At 36.3% G+C, this 22,025-nt stretch overlaps 1 protein-coding gene across 1 annotated transcript; it reads right to left on the minus strand.

Annotated features, from left to right (window-relative positions):
- Nucleotides 1–13,958: 13,958 nt before the first annotated feature.
- On the minus strand, nt 13,959–15,583 carry LOC132122600 (gastrin/cholecystokinin type B receptor-like). Its single transcript, XM_059532978.1, has one exon. It carries the CDS (start codon nt 15,536–15,538, stop codon nt 14,246–14,248), a length of 1,293 nt encoding a protein of 430 aa, XP_059388961.1. The 5' UTR covers nt 15,539–15,583; the 3' UTR covers nt 13,959–14,245.
- Nucleotides 15,584–22,025: the final 6,442 nt, after the last annotated feature.

Below are 22,025 nucleotides of genomic sequence, written 5' to 3' on the forward strand. Positions count from 1 at the left end.
TTCCACAGCAATAGTGTCAGCCTCAGACATCATGCCCATGGACTGTTGGCTGAATGTCTGATGCATATGGCACACTTTACTGGAAACACTTCAGGAATTTCGAAGTCATTATCTGATTGGTTGAATTCTACTGAATTTCTAAGAGACGTGTGTGTCGAGTTTTTAACATTCTACCTGGAAACAAAGATGCCATGTTGTCATCTTTTGCCACAATGCTGGACATACAAAAGTCAGTAAGAAAAGTAGGTTCAGTGGTGCTGTAACGTGGTAGCCAATGAGATGTGAGGATCCATATGCAAGCTTTTATTGGACAGAGACGTGGTCATAACAGACATGGGTCAAACACTGACAAACAGGTATATAGAGAACAAGACACAAGAGTAATCCTAGGGCAAGCGTGGGTTTTCAATGAGTGAACAACATCCAGAGGGCTAAGCAAGAGGGGTTATCCAGAGGAAAAGGGTCAAAATACGAGTAACATGAAAAAGCAAGAAAAAGACTAAACTATGAAAACTAGAAACAGAGACAAGACTTATGAAAACTAGAAACTAACATGGAAAGGCTTACATAGCACAGCTATAGCTAGGAGAGGGATATGTGCAGAACAATACTCAGTCCTGTGTGAGAGGAAGTCCAATGCTTATAAAGCATTTCTGATGATTGTGCTTTCTGTGTGTGATTGGTTTTAGGTGCATGGTGTGATTGTTATTAGGTGAATGTGATTGGTGCAATGGAGCATGGGAAATATAGTCCAGGGTGTACTGTGTAGTGTGAGAGTCTGTGTTGTGGATGATGACCTCTGGTGGTGAATAAAAGGAAGTTCAATGACCCTTAACATGACAGGTGCAATGGGTAGCAAATTTCTAGACTGTAAAATGAGGCAGATTGAATGTTGTGGGTTTGAGTCCCACCAGAGTCATGAAAACTCCCACCGCCATAAAAATACCTATAAAAGAAGCTTGAAAAAAAAGAAGCTGAGATTTTAAAACTAATACCTTTTCAGTGATTCTGTCATGGCCTAATGGTTAGAAAATCGGACTTGTAACCCTAAGGTTGCAGGTTTGAGTCTCAGTACCAGCAGGTATTGTAGGTGGGGGAAGTGAACGACTAGTGCTCTCTTCCACCTGAAATAATAGCACAACTGAGGTGAGACCATTGAGCAAAACACTGAACCATTAACAGCTAAACTGGCTCCCCACTGCTCTGGGTGGGTGGGTGTGTGTTCACTACTCACTGCTGTGTGTGTGTCTGCACTTGGTTGGGATACATGCAGAAGACAAATTTTGAGTATGGGACACCATACTTAGCTACATGTCACTTTCCATGATGGAAAATTAGATGTCGGTGCTGGGTAATTAACTTAAGATAGGGTGGCCACCTAACAAACAGGAAATCCTGAGTTTGAATCACAGTGATACTCAGGTGCAGCTTTTAAGAAATATTGTTTTCCAGCAATTTAAAATTAAGCAGAGAAACAGTAATTGTGCAATAACAATGACTGTTTTTAATGGTTTTCTTAAACACATTCATTGGTCGCACAATCAGATAGTGTTGCTGATTGTGCTCACTTAGTTGTGTCTGGATAATAAACTGTGACAGGAGAAGACTGTCCCATCATTACATATTACTCATTGAATATTCTGCTTCACTTAGATCTACTTCAAATTAGGAAAGTAAAATCATTTCCAAATTCTATTTCATGTTGACTTTAGGTACTAAGTAATTAATTATTCCCCCACTTTTACTTACACTAAGTTTTTAATGAATAACAGTTTATATTCAGCCTGTCACATAAATTTCCCTTTTTATAGTGCTTTTAGTGTTTTTGCCTTTCAGCTGCTTGACTTTACGAATTTACATCCACTTCTGTTATATGGAAAAGAGCAATATTAACATTCTGCTAAACCTCTTCTTTGAAGGAGGTTGAATTGCGAGAATTTTAATGTTTGGGTGAACTATTCCTTTAATAAAGATCTATTCCAAAATGTATGGTTACAGGGCAAATTTCTTACATAAAAAAAATTTTTTTTGCAAGGCCATGAACAGTTTTCATAAGAGGCACTTACCTGGCAATTCTCAAAGCAGTCTTCATGAGCACATATTGTGAGCCTTCAGAGAGCCTGCAGTTCATGGGATCACAGCATGGATTTTCACATTCCTTACACAAAACATTAAATCACAGTCATCAATGAGACATCAGAAGTGAGTCAAAGATGATCCTACATTTATGCATTAATGATGTCATAAAAAAGGATCATTTGAGATAGATCAGATGGGCTAGTCTGAGTCACTACAGACACAGGATATGTGTGCATTACCACTGACAGACTCACTGTACAGTCTGGATGAACTGTGGGTGTCCAGCAGGCAGCCGGGGATGGGGTTGTCAAGAAACCCACTCAGCTGCTCCAGACTACAGTCACTAAACAGCTCCGGGAACGGCGTGCTAGATAGACAAGGTCAGAGCATGTCATTTTCAAACAGTGCACACTATGAACTGCTACTACAACTAATAATAATAATAATACATTTTATTTATAGGCGTCTTTCTCAACATTCAAGGACAGCGAGCAATAAATTTACGAACAAGACAATAGAAAACAAACAAGAAATACCATATACAGAGACAAAAACAGAGTAAAGTAAGACTGGACAAATCATTATGAATGGTTTCATGCATATAGTCATGTTAATACTGTGCTATGTTATGTAATTTCATTGAATGTGCTCTTGAAAGTATTTATTTTTTTAAATGCACTTGAACATAATATAATCTACAGACAGTTCTGACATCTGACCAAAACAAAAATTGAAAACACATATAAATACTGCTTACCCTACACGTTCTGTCATGATACAGATGGAATTTAAATTTGATGAGTCACAGGTGGAGTGATCTTCGTCATATTATAACCCATCTCATGAGCAATTCTGGATGTCAGGCCTAGTGAGTTCTGATTATGATCCTAAAAAATAACAACATATAACCATTTATGCAATTGTACTATGCCTTTCGAGAAATAATCTTTATTGGTCAAATATAGAAGATCATTTGCTACCAGAAAATCATCACTAGCACAAGATCATAAATGCCTGATTGACTCCTGCTGAGCTTTCACACACATTGCAAATTAGTTTGCCAGCCCAACTGTGTCATTCAAAAAATAAATTCCACTGGAAAGTAAAATCAGTAAATAAAACAGAACAATAAAAGATTCATTATTAGTGTACTAATGGAAAAAAATGTGTATTTTTAACACTTTACAATATGCTTGCATTTGTTGACATCAGTTAATGCACAAGCTAACATTAAATAATAATGAGAAATATTTTTTACAGAATTTATTTTTCTTAGTTAATGTTAGTTAATACAAATATATTGCTCATTGTTTAGTAGTTGCACAGTGCACTTGACGAAAAACCTATTTCACTTGTAGCTATATCATAAACACTAGAGAACAGAAAGATCATAGACACATAGACATATGTCTGCAATACTATAGGCTACATCATACATAGATTGTGTCTCATTCAGCCATAAAACCTCTTAAATGCATTGCACATTAATTCAGAATGTACATGCATTTATTTAGTTAGTTTGCTAGACTTTATTTTGTCTATTCTTGAAAACTTGCTTTTTATTTTTGCTGTTTGCACGACTGTTAAAGGATTTATATTTTGACATCTCTGAATGCTTGTTTTCTTAAGATTTGCTGAAAATAACCAAACTTGGAAGAATAACAAATTGGGACAGTGGTTAAGCAGTGTCATATATCATATTCCGTGTATGATGTGAAAAGCAAGACTGTAGTTTGTGGGCCTGCTTTTTCATACACCATGCCAGAGAATCATTCAGAAAGTGAAAGTGACGTGACATTCAGCCAAGTATGGTGACCCATACTCAGAATTCGTGCTCTGCATTTAACCCATCCAAAGTGCACACACACAGAGCAGTGAACACACACACACACTGTGAACACACACACAGAGAAGTGGGCAGCCATTTATGCTGCGGCACCCGGGGAGCAGTTGGGGGTTCGATGCCTTGCTCAAGAGCACCTCAAGTCGTGGTATTGCCAGCCCGAGACTCAAACCCACAACCCTAGGGTTAGGAGTCAAACCCTCTAACCATTAGGCCACGACTTCCCCAAACTCACCCAAATTCAACAGTAAATCAAGAAGAAAGAAGACAAATAACATAAAAACAGGTAGGTCCACTATGTCATGGAAAGATAAAAATGTCAAGTGTACATAACCTGGTGTGGCACTGTACTTGAAAAGTTATGATTAGCTCCCTAAAATGGTTGATGAGTGTAGAAAGAGTCTTTACAAGAAATACATGTAAAATAACAGAAAGCAGTGGCAGCTCATAACCAGAACATTATTCTGTAATTTTATGGACAGATCTAAAACACAACACAATACAGTGTAAAATTCAAAATACAGGTAAAACACCTGTAAAATAAATAAATAAATAATAGCTACAAAAAATTACCTTTTTATATAGATTTAGCAATGTTATATTCATAAAAGTTACATTACTTCTGCTTTGAATTATACTTATTATATTATAAAGATGCTTTAAAAAAAAACTGAAAACTTTCCAAAAACTTGGATCTTTTTTTTTTTTTTTTTTTTTTTTTTTTTCAATTTCCTATTGCAATAATTATCATGAAATTGCAGCTGGTGTTCACAATGGTTGTTATTTTCTGACTCATTAAATAGGATATGTCATCTTAATCTACACAAGGTTTTGCAATCAGAGACAAGTCTGTTTAACAACCTGTAGAAGACAAATGGTCCTTTTTAAGGGGCAGTCCATCATACACACAAACCCTGCTGATGTCAAAAATATAAACCATTTACATTACATTTACATTTAATCATTTAGCAGACGCTTTTATCCAAAGCGACTTACAAATGAGAACAATAGAAGCAGTCAGGTCAACAAGAGAACAACAACAGTATACAAGTGCCATGATAAGTCTCAGTTAGTCTAGTATAGAACGCATAGGCAGGTTTTTTTTATTTATTTTTTTTAATTAAAAAGACAAGAAAAGGAAAAGTGCTAGTGTTAGTTGGTTAAGTGCAGGCGAAAAAGATGAGTCTTTAGCTGTACGAATTGAGATTGGGAGGTCATTCCACCAGCTGGGCACAGTCCAGGAAAAGGTCCGTGAGAGTGATTTTGAACTTCATATAAACCATACATCATATTACGGCAGATGGAAGAGATCCTTTCAGAAGGCAAAGTGAATAAGTCTTCTCCCACAAGCTGAAGTATATTTTATTTCAGGTAGTTGCTAAAGCAGCATATTTTATTTTTATTTACTTTAAATTAATGCACTAAAAAGTCCCTGATATAAAAATTTATAAAAACTATATATATATATATATATATATATATATATATATATATATATATATATATATATATATATATATTGTTATATATTGTTATATATTGTTATATATTGTTATATATTGTTGTTGTTGTTGTTGTGTGTGTGTGTGTGTGTGTGTGTATATATATATATATATACACACACACACACACACACACACACACACACACACACACACAGACACACACAACAGCAACAATGACTAAAAATGTAATTAAAATTATAATGAAAATGCAGAATACAAAAATAAAAACTAATTATAAAAAAAAAGAAAAAAGAAATGGTGTTAGTCTTGGCACTGCTATTTAGATGCTGTCACTTAAAAGGCTTTCGGTGGTTCTTTTATACACTTTCAGACTGTACTGATGATCTTCTGTGGCACAGCTACAGAACTGTCACAGAGGAAGTGTTTGTTCTCAAGCCTGTTTTTACACCACTCACAAAAGCAGTGTATTTATTTCACAGCCAGTATGTTAACACTTCAGATCAGTGCTTCTCGAGTGGGCTTACTTCAGGAGCCAGATTTTACTTGAGCTATCAAGAGACATACATAACATTTTTTTATCTGGCAAAAGTAATATATATATATATATATATATATATATATATATATATATATATATATATATATATATATATATATATATATATATATATATATATATATATATATATATATATATGTATGTATGTATGTATGTATGTATGTATATATATATATTATTAATATTATTATTATTATTATTTATAAAAAAAAATATTTTTTATTGTTACTCATGATATATGTGGAGCTCTAGCCTATTTGAGAAGGAAAAGACACCTACATTTTATTCAGAGGTAAATGTATTCGACTTGTTGCACATTTGATGGCAAAATTAAAATTTGCGATGTAAAAATCATTGAGACCTTTTTAACAGGAGACAGCAGACTAGAGACTACTTATATAAATATCAGATGTCACTCTGTATGAGCAGATATGTAAATGCTTTATTTAATTATCAAAGTTCTGTAACTTTAACTTTATTAACTTTAACTTTATTTAATTAACAAAGTTCTGTAACAAAACAATGCAATGCAATATGATTAAGAGATGTAGATACTGTACAAATAAACGTTCCTCAAAAGCCTGAAATTTAAGCCTGCATTTGAACATAATTTTGATGCATGGATAATCAAGTAAACCTGCTTCACATCTTGAAATATTAATATCAATATAAAATGTATTCTTATTAAACATTACGCGTACATGTTTCACAATTTTGAATCTTCCTTGCTTTCGCTGGCTCATTTTAAATCGTCCTGCTGTTTCTTCTCCTATGTTTTTTGGATCTGAGTCGCAGATAAGTTACCAGACAGGTTTCCCCTCAGCATTTACTTGTTCCTATGCTCTAGCCAGACTATCCTGAAATATAGAGTTTTAAACGTTATGTGAGGGTCAGAAACAATGGCTTTTTGTTGCCGATTTGAAATATGTTGTTAAAATCTGAGCAAACATTTAGGGCAATACCTCCACCTACTGGACTTATTCCATATTACCCCCCCCCCCCCTCAAAAAATGTTTTATTTTCACCTGCGTTGTTCCTAAAATGACTTGCAGTTGTTTGCAGTTTAATGGTTGTTTGCAGATTAAGTGTTTTTATTATTATTATTATTATTTTGGACAGGGCATCTAAAATTGATGATATCAGGAAACTATGGGTAGTTTATATTACTGCAGAATGTCTCCAGGTAGGCTAGTCTACCAGTAAGAGAACTATAAATTAAATTATTTTATTAACATTGTTTACCTTCCACAGATGGTCATTTCTGGCTTGGCTTGCTCATCCAAAAAACCATCCAGTGGGATGATATATTTGAGGATACTTCCTGATTTGCTTGTCATGTGGGGTGTTATGGAGACTAGATGTTTGGGAGTCTTTTCCCAGCTTGGCCTAGGCCCCGTGTGCCTGACAGCGGGATTAAAAGGACATCACATTCTCCACAGATGGGCAAAGACTTCCAAAGCTGCAGTCTTGAGGATTTAGGCTACAAACCAGAAAAGCTATAATTCTGTTGCCTCCCCTGGAATCATATGTGACCCTGGACCACAAAACCAGTCATAAGAGTCAATTTTTCTAAAATGAGATTTATACATCATTTGAAAGCTGAATAATAATAAAAAAAGTTTTCCATTGGTGTATGGTTTGGTTGGATAGGACAATATTTGGCCGAGATACAATCATTTGAAAATCTAAATACTGAAAAATTCGCCTTTAAAGTTGTTTTAAATGAGGTTCTTAGCAATGACAGATAACGGAAGTGAGAGAAAAATGTTTATTATGTTTGAAATATGTATATTTTTCTTAGAAAAACACATGGATTCACTACAGGAGGGCTTTATTCACCCATTACCATAATTACCATTATAATTTTAACAGTAATAGTCAATATTATTCAATTATTACATTTAGTCATATGTTTTAGAAATTGTATAATTATATCAATATATTCTACTTGTACTAAATAGCAATTTCATCATTACAAATGTGTATGTATTTAGTCGGTAAAAAAGCACTCTAAAGTTATAATTTCTAAAACTAATTACACTTAATATAAATTTCATTTAATGCAATGTATATGTAGTCAAGTGTCTGAAAACATTTAATTCATGCTTAGTATATTCTGTTGAAGCGTATTATTTCCATAATAAGTATTCTTTTTCAAAGTATGGGACAGTGTATATCTTTTTCACAAGGGTATATAGTATAAGACTGACAGATGAAATTGCTTCTGTGTCTTACAATGCCTAAAAAGCACGAATTCAAAACAAGAGTTTTGCCCTCAATTGAAAAAAATCCCCATCATTTAATTTACCAAGCCAACAAAATGAAATGTGCCCCTATCAATGACCCACTCATCTTTGCTCTTCTATAGCACTGACTGTGAATCATGGAGGCCTAACATATTACAAATTCAGATCTCTCTGACGCTGGAGCAGGACTGCAGCATTTGCAAAGCTATATAATATTCATCTGTTTCTGCTTCATTGATGAGTAAATTCATGAGTCTGAGTCATTCCATTTCAGATCTGAAATATATAGTTTCACATCAGCTTCTCACTATTGAGAGGAGTCAGTGAATGTTCTTCAGATGACTTGACATTACGAACCCTATTTGTTCTAAAATTAGAATGCGGAAGAAATTATTGCACTGATGAAAGAATCATTCATTTGTATTAAAAAGCATTTCATTGGGAATAGAGTTCAGTATTTCTGGGAATTAATTTCTTGGCAAAATAAACACTGTGAACTTTTAAAGTATAAAAAGAAGTGAAGTATTCAGGTCAAAAATAAAGCTAACTTGTAATATATTCAGCAGGCAAAGGCATAATAACAATCACTGTAAAATTGAATAAACATTGCACAAAATAACCATGTGCAATTATGATAATGTGCCTGATTTTTACTATTAAACTCACATTTATATGCAAATCTACTTTTTGTGTCATAAACCTCATTCTCCTGCTTCTCTGCAGCTTTTTGCAAATGATTCCAATTCAGTTATGGTTGATTACAACTCTCAGGTTAAATTATCATAAACTATGCACCTCTTTTTTGACTTAATTACTCTTAAGTGCCATGTTTAGACACTGTTTCTAATTATGATCGTTGTAATGATGCTGTGCAATTATCCTGGATAGATCCAGAAAATGGAAACGAAAATAAATGATAGAATAGAGGAAACACACTGTGACTTTCAAAATGGGGAAGGCTTGTGTAGGGACAGAGAGATCAAAATGCATTATGCTGTAAATATAGCTTAGGTATTGAAACAGACAAGCGCCGACAACAAATGACAGCAAAAAACACCACCACATTTTCATAAACAGCTGTCTGTCACTATGATGTAAAACTGACCTGATCCTTCACTTCCAGTCACTGCATGCAATAAAATAAGACATTAGCAATTAATTACTTAGTTTTTAACATGTGGCAGATTCATAGCTGATGAGAATCCCACAAAATATCATAGATATTTTAAGACGTTAGACTTGTTTATGATTTTCAGTTTTGTAAGGTCTTTAAATCAACAATATGTAATATGTGAAAGGATGATATTTAGAGTAAGACCCTCTCAAGGGTCAAAATGCTCTCATGAATTCTCATGAGTATTTCTTTCTCAAAAAATATATTGTTGTATATATTTACATATTTTTTCATACCACTTTTGACCATATCACAATCACACACACATATATATATATATATATGTGTGTGTGTGTGTGTGTGTGTGTGTGTGTGTGTGTGTGTGTGTGTGTGTGTGTGTGTGTGTGTGTGTGTGTGCGTGTGTATATACTGAACAAAATTATAAATCCAACACTTTTTAGTTTTTGCCCCCATTTTTCATGAGCTGAACTCAAAGATCTAAGACTTTTTCTATGTACACAAAATAAATTCCCATTTCTCTCAAATACTGTTAACAAATCTGTCTAAATCTGTGTTAGTGAGCACTTCTCCTTTGCCGAAATAATCCATCTACCTCACAGGTGTGTGTGTGTGTATTTCACATAGAGTTAATCAGGTTGTTAATTGTGGCCTGTGGAATGTTGGTCCACTCCTCTTCAAAAGCTGAGCACAGTTGCTGGATATTGACAGGAACTGGAGCACGATGTCATATACACCGATCCAGAGCATCCCAAACATGCTCAATGGGTGACATGTCCGGTAAGTAAGCTGGCCATGCTAGAACTGGGATGTTTTCTGCTTCCAGGAACATGGGGCTGTGCATTATCATGCTGCAACATGAGGTGATGGTCATGGATGAATGGCACAACAATGGGCCTCAGGATCTCGTCACGGTATCTCTGTGCATTCAAAATGTCATCAATAAAATACACCTGTATTCGTTGTCCATAACATATGCCTGCCCATACCATAACCCCATCGTCACCATGGGCCACTCAATCCACAACGTTGACATCAGCAAACCGCTCACCCACACGATGCCATACAGGCTGTCTGCCATCTGCCTGTACAGTGAAAACCAGGATTCATCCGTGAAGAGAACACTTCTCCAAAGTGTCAGATGCCATCGAATGTGAGCATTTGCCCGCTCAAGTCGGTTATGACAATGAACTGCAGTCAGGTCGAGACCCCGATGAGGATGACGAGCATGCAGATGAGCTTCCCTGAGTCAGTTTCTGACAGTTTTTGCAGAAATTCTTTGGTTATGCAAACCGAGTGTTGCAGCAGCTGGTCTTAGACGATCTTGGAGGTGAACATGGTGTGGTTACACGTCGTCTGCGGTTGTAAGGCCAGTTGGATGTACTGTCAAATTCTCTGAAACGCCTTTGGCGAAGGCTTATGGTAGAGAAATTAACATTTCAGTTCACGGGCAAAAGCTCTGGTTGACATTCCTGCAGTCAGCTTGCCAATTGCATGCTTCCTCAAAACTTGCAAAATTTGTGGCATTGTGCTGTGTGATAATCATTCTGTCTAATCAGCCTCTTAATATGCCACACCTGTGAGGCAGATGGATTATCTCGGCAAAGGAGAAGTGCTCACTAACACAGATTTAGACAGATTTGTGAACAATACTTGATAGAAATAGGCCTTTTGTGTACATAGAAAAGACTTAGATCTTTTGAGTTCAGCTCATGAAAAATGGTGGCAAAAACAAAAGTGTTTCATTTATAATTTTGTTCAGTATATATATATTATATATTATTTTTCTTGAGTATATATTATTGATCATACACTTCTTCAGGCACCCTTTCCTTAAAGGAACAGTTGACCCAAAAATTAAATTGTGCTGAAAACATTCTTACATTTAAGCCACCCAAATGTAGAAGAGTCTGTTTCTTTTTTTGGAAAAGATTTTGAGAAATATAGCATCACATCACCTGCTCAACAATGGATCCTCTGCAGTAAATGGGTACCATCAGAATGAGAGTCCAAACAGCTGATAAAAACAGCACAATAAGCCTCAAGTAATCCACATGCCCCGAGTAAAGCTATTAATGTCTCATGAAGTGAAAAATTGTGTGTTTGTAATAAACAAATCCATCATTAAAACTTAACTTCAAACATGTCCTCTATCAACATTGCTTTCTCCAGTAAGAAAGTTGTCTTATCTGAATCAGATGGGATATATGCTAAGCATAAAATTTATAATCATAAACAGTCCAAAAGAGTTCTAAACAAATATGTTTGATGTGCTTTGATGTGGTGTTTTAAATGTTGATGGATTTGTTTCTTAGCTTTTCACTTCACAAAATATAACTTGATGCACTGGAGTGGCTTGAATTACTTGTTGAATAATGTGATGTATTTATCAGCTTTTTAAACTCTCTGACGGCACCCATTCACTACAGAGGATCCATTGGAGAATGCAAAAATTCCAAAACTGTTGTGATGTGATGAAGAAACATATTCATCTATATCTTGGATGGCCTGAGGGTAAATACATTTCCAGCAAACATTCATGTATGTGGGAACTATTCCATTTAGGGTGTTGTAGTAACCTATATCACCCTTTAGCTGGTTGCTATATTCATTGACAGAAGAAATAAAGAGGGTTCAAAAGCCTTTTATGTTGTTCTTGAAGACTATCATACAGAATCTTTCCTACAAACCACATCATTCCATTTTAGGTGGACAATTAAACTGATCGAATACAAAAAGGACCTTTGAAGAGAATCCACTGAGTGGACTGACACATTCAAATAAACTCAACAGCTGGGCTGAAGAGATACAAGGTAAGAAGCCCATTTCTTGTTTTACGGATGGATAGCTTAAGATGTCCAGATGAGAGAGAAAGAGTAACCGCAGCCAAAGTCTGATGAAAAAGCAAACTATAATTTATTGAGTATGTTCACAGGTCTCTCCTCCATCCTCAAGATACAAAGCAGAATGTGGAAGTAAATGAACACCCACACTGAATAACAATGACTGTGGTTATTGCAGGAAATTTCAGATAATTCATAGACTGCCTATGAACATGCCTTTGAATATTGTGGCATTTATTCACTACATCAGGTGTGAATTATTATATCAATTCAAATTAATATTAATTATTTCAATATTAAACTTTGAATTAGGCTTTTAAAGCCACATCAAATGACATGGTTTGTCACCGACATTCCTTTTGTTTTGAAACGAGATTGAATTGTTGACGGCACAAGCTCTCTGAGGTTATTAACAGAGGCACTACATCCATTAAGGCACTCATTTGTTTTCAGTGACTGGCAGGAGCCCATTTGTGCTAGACATTCAGTTTAAGTAAATGTAATCACTCCTGAGATCTTTTTAAGCAAAATAGAGGCCTTAGTCACTCTATTTTCCCTGCTATAAACAGTGAAAAATGTAAATTATGGTAATGCATTAGGGCCATTCAAAAAAGAGAAAAAAGCAGTAATATATTTGCAAAAATAGAGCTAGTTTCGCTGTGCTTCGGATGAGCTTTGAAATTTGAACTGGTTTATCTAAAAACGAGACAACACATTATTCAAATGTTAAACATTTAAGCATAGAATATTAAGACATATTAAGAGAGACTATTATATGTATCGTGATCGATGTGTGCACATTTTAAGCTTAAGTGGTAGCAACACTACTGATTGAAAATTAAATACTCATTAAAATTTGTCAAATGCAGAGCATTACACAGCTTATTTATAAGAGTATCAGCATATGAAGTGAAGCTTATTTCAAATGTACAATAATCAGCACTCATTTGCAATGTATCTGATGTATCTTGCCAGCATTAATTTCTAAGCAAATTATGCACAGAAGATTTTCAGTGAACCTGGCACATTTCTGAAATAGCTACCAGGCTTGCACAGATCACAGAAAATCTTTTGCACTTGAGGATAATCTTAAAATGCCATTTGTCTGGACTAATGTGAAATTAATTAAACTGCACAGAAGATTGTGTAGATGTGATAGTCAAAATTACAGAGTTACTATTCACTGAGAGAGTGTACATCTGTGCTCAAGCTTAGTGACAACAAATTATCATCTGTATTAGTCACGCTAGTAAGGAAATTACATAGAATAAATATATTCATCTCCAACAGAGTAATTTTCTTGAGTGACAGTAAACACTGGAACAAAAGCATTAAGTTGTTATATAACTCTAATTTGTCATTAAATTTGTAAATTTCTTATAACTTTCAGTTGATACAGTCATAATTTATAGCATTAGGAATATTTATTATTTAGAATTAGAGCTCTTCAGATTTCTGCTGGGGAAAATTGGTGAGAAGAAAAACAGACAACCACACGTCAGGGCTAAAGCCTCTGAGCGGTATACATTAATCTTGACTTGAGCAACATGCTCTGGGTTTGTCCCCAGAAATCGGACCACAATTTTCCACTCATATGATTTCAGAACAAGTCTGGTATTCATTTATTAAACTGAGAATAATAACAAAAGAAAACAACAAAATAGCCAAAATAAATATATAATTGACATTTATACTAAATAATAACTATGATTAATAACTTTTTCAAACATCTTTAATTTATTAACAATACTGCATTATGCATTATAAGTCTAAGTTGACACTGTAAAAAAGATGCCAAATACTCTTCAAATAAAAATTATTCTTGAAATATTTTTTTAATCTTTAATTATAAAAAAGCAAATAATAAATAGATGCAAAATAGAAGCATGTTATTGTGTTGCAAAGAAACTTTTAAAAATATATATTTAGACTGAAGTGTAGGCCTACATGAACTACTCTATTAAGCAGCATATGACGTTTGATAATGACTTATCAATGAAAGTTAATAAAGCATCACCCTATTAACATTAACGTCTTTGTTTGTAGTCTGTCTGTACAATTCTCATCCTCCCTAAAGTCAAATACTCTCACACACGGTCGTCGAAGACACGCTTTTACTTCTGGTCAGCTTGAAAACAGTGTAGCTCCTTGGTTCCGAAGCAAATCTCCTGGATGAGCCAGAGTTGCGCGGCTGGGTTTTAGAAGCGGAATTTCTAATCGAAGATTTACTGGTCAGACTCAAGACCGAAGACATCTTCTCTCTGTAGCTTTCTCTGAACCTCTTGGCCGATCTGTACAAGTTTCCAACAAAGCAGTAGCAGAGGGGATTGAGGGACGAGTTGGTGAGACCCAGCCATTGCGCAAAGGGTCTGCTCTGGAGAATCCAACGATGCTCAATATTGCTCATCTCGTCGTTTCGATCAGGAGAGCTGGCGATGTTGGCATCGATCCAGATGTCCACGGTGTAAAGAGGCAGCCAGGAGAAAGTGAAGAGCAGCACGAGCGCGAAGACCATTTTGGCGATCCTCTTGCGCGTTTTCAGGCGCGATGTCGAATAGGTCAGAGCGAGCTGGTTGGGATCTGATATTGATGCTGTGCCTCCTCTACTCAGTTTCCAACCGGTCAGGAAGCAAATTATTAAATTGAAGACCACCGGGAATCCATACAACGCGCAGAAGAGTAAAAAGTTGTAACCCTGGCGCAGTTTGACTTTAGACCAGCTTTCCACGCACACGGTCACTGTATGCAGTTCGTCTAGAAGGGACAGCGTCTTAGTTGTGTTCATGAAAAATAACGGCAGACATAACGCAGAAGACACGACCCACACCACAGCTATCATGCATATCATTCTGCTGGCCGTGAAGAAAGCCCTGGCGTGCAGAGGACTGTGGACGCTGTAGTATCTGTTCAGACTGATCACGGCCAGACTCAGAACGCTCGCAGAGACGGACACCGCCTGAACGAACGGCACAGCTCGACACAGAAAGTCTCCAAACACCCAGGCGTTATACACCTGGTGTCCTAAGTTAACCGGCATGCAGACACACACCACCATCATGTCGCACACCGCCAGGTTGACCAGGAGTCTCCTGGTTGCTGAAGCTCCAGATAAACGATTCCTCCGGCGCGTCAGGACCCACAGAGCCATGATATTCCCCACCAGTCCTGTCACGAAAGAGATCACGTACATCACCATTAAAACTATAGTGTCCGGTTCATGACCCGCAAACAGAAAGTCGATGGAGAAAGGCGTCAAATCACGCCTGGTCCAGTTCTTCTGAAGATGCTCCCAAAGAGAAAAGTTGTTTGGGAAGAAGCGTCCGAATGTGCTGTAAATGCTCGAGGTGTTCATGTTTCCTCTGTGTGCCATTTCATCTGACCATCCGCTTTTTGAGGATCTCCATAACGCCCCCACCCTCAGGAATATCAGGAATATCTATCTATAATCAATAGACACTTAAATATACCTTATGCATAGACACACATACACACACACAAACACACACACACACACACACACATTTCTATATATTCTAATATATTCATAAATATTTATCAATTTTTTTTTTTATGTAAAAATAATTATTTTAAAATATATCGTTTTTAAATATTCACAGAATATTTCAGGAAAGATAATTATATATATTTAGCTCTGTATAAATACAATTAAAGTAAATTAAATGTCCTCATTTAGAAAAATGCGTGTATGTGTGTGTGAGTGTGTATTACTGCTCCACACCTCCATTAAAGGCAAACAGACACTACACAGGAAGAGTTATGGACACATGCATGCATGCACATACTCTCTCTCTCTCTCTCTCTCTCTCTCTCTCTCTCTCTCTCTCTCACACACACACACACACACACTAAACGTCCTCTTTCTCTTTGCACATGTAGTCCCCCAGATGTCATCCATCCACATTGATCCATATATATTTTCAGATTAACAAACTTAAAGCAGCTGTCTTTAAATCAATTATGCTTAGCATTTAGTGGTGGCATCTAAACTAACTGGCTTTGTTATTGACTAAATTAACTGTTTATAGGGCTGAATCAATATTAGATCATCAAATCAGTCCAGTCAGCTGCTTGTTTTGCCTTTTTGCAGTAGTTTTGCAGATATGATATTTCCAGCTCATTTTAAAGAGCTACTTATAAAATATGAAAAAATTATCAAATTAATAGTTTCATGTATAAAATCTAATTGCATTAGTCATGTTCTAAGCCTTCGCTATAAACAGCCCCAGATGGAGGCTAATGAGCTACATCTTTTGGCAAAGGAATCGTTCATTATGAATAAACATAATTATAGTATCTATTGAATATTTTTGTCTTTTGTCATATCGCTGTTACCACCATTTATAATAGCAATAAGCCACTTGGTGCCATATTACGGTCATTATAATGTTACATTTGATATGTTATGAATTTATAAAATCATAAATATACCTTAACACCTCAAAACTATAACACACAGTGTTCCAATCCACAATGTAGCACTGATGAACAGACTTACATAACAGGCCTGCTGTCAAAGTGTTTTAACTCGCTCATTCACATCATGCTGACATGTCAGCTCCAACCTACAGCATGACTAATAAGAAAACTAATAATGATTTGCTCATCATATCAGACACTAGAAGAACATTGCTCGAGTAAGGTTGATCGGAAGGCAAATGATGTGATTTGAACGTCACCGTCTTGCAAGCACATTTATTTGACAATATTCAACACTGACGCAACAAATAGCCCACATATTTGTAACTTTACTTGCATCACAAAGCAATGCCTGATCTAAATGCCCTGCAGCGTTGCAGTTTGTCCCCCACTCAATAAGCTCATTGGATTTTAATGGTCACAGAGATTATTTTGTTACAATTGCTGTCTTATTGTGTTCTGCTGTTATTATTATAAAACTGTCATGCTTGAGGATTAGTGTTTTTATCACTGCTAAATGACTTCTTTAAACTTGTCTGATGCAGTTTCCTGCATTTTCCTGTCAATAACAGTTATTGAATGTTGTTTAAAGCAGCATTCATTGCAGCAACGTGAGGGACTAAGGTAAAATCTTATGAAAAGATTTTAACTGTGCACTGTAAGAAAAAAAAAATAGAAAAATGGAGAAGGTACTAGTAATCTGCTCCAAAGATATTTTTCCATTTTCAAAACACACGTGAAATCGCTGTATAATGCAGTGTTTTTACTGAAATTTCTGTGAGTGCAAGTTTTTCAAGTTTTTAAGTTTCAATTTATTAACATTAATTACATTTTTATTATGGTCATTTATAAACAGAAATACAGATGCATCTCAGTAAATTAGAATGTTGTGGAAAACTTCATTTATTTCAGTAATTCAACTCAAATTGTGTATTAAATAAATTCAATGCACACAGACTAAAGTAGTTTACGTCTTTGGTTCTTTTAATTGTGATGTGATTTTGGCTCACAATTAACAAAAACCCACCAATTCACGATCTCAACAAATTAGAATACTTCATAAGACCAAAAAAAAAAAACATTTAGTGAATTGTTGGCCTTCTGGAAAGTATGTTCATTTACTGTACATGTACTCAATACTTGGTAGGGGCTCCTTTTGCTTTAATTACTGCTTCAATTCGGCGTGGCATCAGTTTGTGACACTGATGAGGTGGTATGGAAGCCCAGGTCTCTTTGACAGTGGCATTCAGCTCATCTGCATCTTTTGGTCTCTTGTTTCTCATTTTCCTTTTGACAATAGCCCATAGATTCTCTATGGGGTTCAGGTCTGGTGAGTTTGCTGGCCAGTCAAGCACATCATCACCATGGTCATTTAACAAACTTTTGGTGCTTTTGGCAGTGTGGGCAGGTGCCAAATCCTGCTGGAAAATGAAATCAGCATCTTCAAAAAGCTGGTCAGCAGAAGGAAGCATGAAGTGCTCCAAAAGTTCTTGGTAAATGGGTGTAGTGACTTTGGTTTTCAAAAAACACAATGGACCAACACCAGCAGATGACATTGCACCCCAAATCATCACAGACTGTGGAAACTTAACACTAGACTTCAAGCAACTTGGGCTATGAGCTTCTCCACCCTTCCTCCAGACTCTATGACCTTGGTTTCCAAATGAAATACAAAACTTGCTCTCATCTGAAAAGAGGACTTTGAACCACTAGGCAACAGTCCAGTTGTTCTTCTTAGCCCAGGTAAGATGCCTCTGACTTTGTCTGTGGTTCAGTAAATTCATTGACAATTCTATGTGTAGTGGCTTTTGATGCCTTGACCCCAGCATGGCACCATATTCTAATTTGTTGAGATGGGTGGGTTTTTGTTAAACGTGAGCCAAAATCATCACAATTAAAAGAACCAAAGAATTAAACTACTTCAGTCTGTATGCACTAAAATTTTTTAATACATGAGTTTCACATTTTGGGTTGAATTACTGAAATAAATGAAGTTTTCCACAACATTCTAATTTATTGAGATGCACCTGTATATACAACTGTTTATTGTTAACTATGTTATTCATAATGAATAAATTACTGTTAAAATATACATGATGACCTTAAACTATGCATAAATTAACATTAACAAAGAAAATTTATGCTGTAAATATTTATTTTTAGTTAATGATACTCAATGTAAATTAATATTTTAATTAATTAATTATTTATTATTACTCAAGAGTTAATTATTATTAAGACATAATTATTACTCATTAAAAAAATAATTACTGGTAAAATGGAAATAATCAAGGTGAACACAATTATGAAAATTCTGTCATCATTGAAGTTGTTTCAAACGTGTTTCTTTTCTTTCTTTTTTTGTGTTAAGCACAAAAGAAGACATTTTGAAGAATGTTTGTAAATGACCACAAAAATATGTATGTGTGTGTGTCACTTTAAATGTGTTGTGTGCGCGCACGCACGCTCTCTACGTAACGTAAGCTGTAACTCAGGTAGAAGAAAGAGGTGTGGACGAGGAGCACATTGTGGTTCTCACGTGGTGTTTACAAAAGTTTGAAATATATATTGTAAAAGGTGGATGCACTTTACGTTTGGTTCATTTAGTACCCTTTGGCAAGCGGAGCGAGGTATGTGTCTTTATTGTGTGTTTTGCATGTTGTATTTTAAAGTAATATATAATTTCTTATGGCACGTGTTATTTGTCGAGCTTTGTCGATGTATGTAATAATTTATTTGCCTTTTGGGTATCTGTAAATGTGTATTTGTTTAAGTAATCTGTCATTTGTACATACGTTTTTTATTTATGAGTATATTGTTTCTTTATGTAGTTTCACGGTGCTACAACACAACGTTTATCGAAGTCACGGTTAATGGCGCTCAAAGCCAGAGCCGGCACTAGACCTTTGGGGGCCCTAAGCAAAATTCGGTTGGAGGCCCCTTTGACCGTTTTAAGTAAGGCCTAAAGAAAAGCAATGACTACCTTATAACTATACTGTACATATTATATCTACTGTTATTTTTAAATTTTTAGTCTATTTAATTATGTTTAAATTATTCTATGAATGCTGTATGTTAATTATCTTTTTTACGCTGCTGGTCCTGAGTAAGTATTTTGTTCTTATGTGGCAACATGTACAGAATGACAATAAAAGACCTTGAGTTCTTGTGTTGAGTTCCATGTTTGATCTCTAAAAGGAAAATTATGATACCACTGAGCTGAATGGCAGTGCAGTTCAACGTACACACACTGATGAACTTGCTGAATAAGAAGACTGATAAAGTGATTTTCACTGACCTTCAAAGAAACATTTTTAATTGACACCAGAGTTTAAGAGGCACAAACAACAGCCTATATATAATTTAAATGAAATCGAGCAAATAGAATAACATTTAAATAAAATATTATATATAATAATAAATAGAACATTTAAATGTTTGAATTTTTCAAATAAACAAAATTAACAATAACATATAAAACACCACAAACAAGATTAATAGTAACAATAATAAAAATTAGGTAATATTTCAATAGAACTATTAAAATCCATATTTGTGCAGAATGATGTGCTCAAAGCAACATGGAGTCACAGTGTGCAGCGCTGCGCTGCTCAAGTGGGCATTTAAAAGTTCACGGCACAAAGCGAAGAAATGTCGAGCGCACAAATCCTAATGTATATCTGTCCAACAGTTTATTGATCATTTGTTTCTTCACAGTTTTAAATTCCAGTTATTGTGCGTTTGATGCCGATTCATAGTCCTTGTGATGTGTGTGATCTAACAGGCAGACGCTAGCGAGTCATTTAAAAACAGCAACAAACATAAAATACAAATACACAAAATAAAGTCATTTTATGCAAATCCACAGCCTTTTATCTAGAGATCAAGCATTATGATGTAAATATATCATATGATATATTGGAGAGAGTTTTACCGTGCACGAGACGCGCCCTTTTTGAATAACGTTTATGAATGGAGAATGATTGACGAGAAAAAAAAGAGTTTCCGTAAACTTAAATTTAATGATGTAAATAGTAGGCCTGTCGTGATAGTCGATAAATCAATTAATCGCACTATAAAAAAATGAGCTCCATAATTTTTTCGGCCGCGATAATTTCTTTTTTCAACTTTTATTTAAGAAATGTAACATGTCACGATGTGTGGTCAGTCTGGAGCGCAGCCTGTGGACAGCCCGTGGCAGACACACCCTTTCCGATGGCAAAGTTGTCCCGGGAATAAAGAGATAACGACTTCACTTGTCTCCATTGAATCCAATGGGGTCGCTGTGTCCATTTCTTTTTCTGTCTATGGTGTCAACGCGCCCAGTGAGTTCACACACACACACAGACACACACACACTTTCTTTCCAAAGCGCTCGGGCAGTTGCGCTCAGGGGCGGACTGGCCATCTGGATGAGTGAGTCGATCGCGCGGCCGTGGCCGATATGTTTTGTTTGGATGAGTGTTTTGCCCTCCCTCCCTGTTTAGTTTGGTCTACTCCATTGCGTATCTTGAAACACACCCCCTTTAACGTCGTCTATTTTACAGAGAGAGAGAGAGAGAGAGAGATTTATCCGGTACAGCGAATTTCTCTGAGCAGCAGGCCACTGTATACGTTCACTTAAAACATAACCGACTGTGTTTACGAGAATACTTGCAGAAACAATTATTTTTAGAGTGACTCTAGGGGGCCCTCTGCTGGCTACGGGGCCCTTTGCAATTGCAAGGGTCGCTTAGTGGCTTGGCCGGCTCTGCTCAAAGCGAGCGGAATAAAGAAGATTAAGCACCCGGCGAAACTCTCTGTCTCGTTTGTCGACGCCGAGGGGCTGCTACAGTGAAACTCGACGCTTATCGGGACTCTGCATCGCTTCGCTGCTGCCCTGTTCGAGAGAGTTCATCACAACGCCGCACGAGGATCAGCACGCGCTGCGGACGTTTGCGCAGTCACAGCAGATCGTGACGTCATTATAACTGCTTAAAGTGTAACTAAACCCCTGCTCAGAGCCTGACTCCACCCACTGACAATATTTGAAAAATGCTGAAAAGTGGGCAGATCACAGCGGAGATAGAGGGGACGAACCTAGGGCGGGGCTGAGCGAGTGCGGCGTGATCCTGAGACCCGCAGTGACGGATTGATTGACAGCTGCTGTCAGAGACGCTAAAATGGAGAGTGACTGTAATGACGCAAGTAGCTTTGCAACAGAGCGATTATTTGAAGTAGTGGACTTTTCTCCCCCACTTTCACCTGAAGTGGAGGGTGTCGAGGTGTCTGTTCATATCAATTCGAGCCGCTGGCTCAAACTGCGGTCTTAAGTCCCTCACCGCGTCGCTTTTCAGCGCGAGCTGTGTGGAGAAGCCCATTTCCACCTACATTGCGTTGGAGAAGCAATCCCGTGTAAAATGCAGTTTGCACACTCGAGC

The sequence above is a fragment of the Carassius carassius genome, chromosome 40, assembly GCF_963082965.1.
Source record: "Carassius carassius chromosome 40, fCarCar2.1, whole genome shotgun sequence".
NCBI lineage: Eukaryota > Metazoa > Chordata > Actinopteri > Cypriniformes > Cyprinidae > Carassius > Carassius carassius.

Bases quoted from the DNA above. Each gene is read 5' to 3' on its own strand.
- LOC132122600 (XM_059532978.1), bottom strand. From the start codon at position 15,538: ATGGCACACAGAGGAAACATGAACACCTCGAGCATTTACAGCACATTC.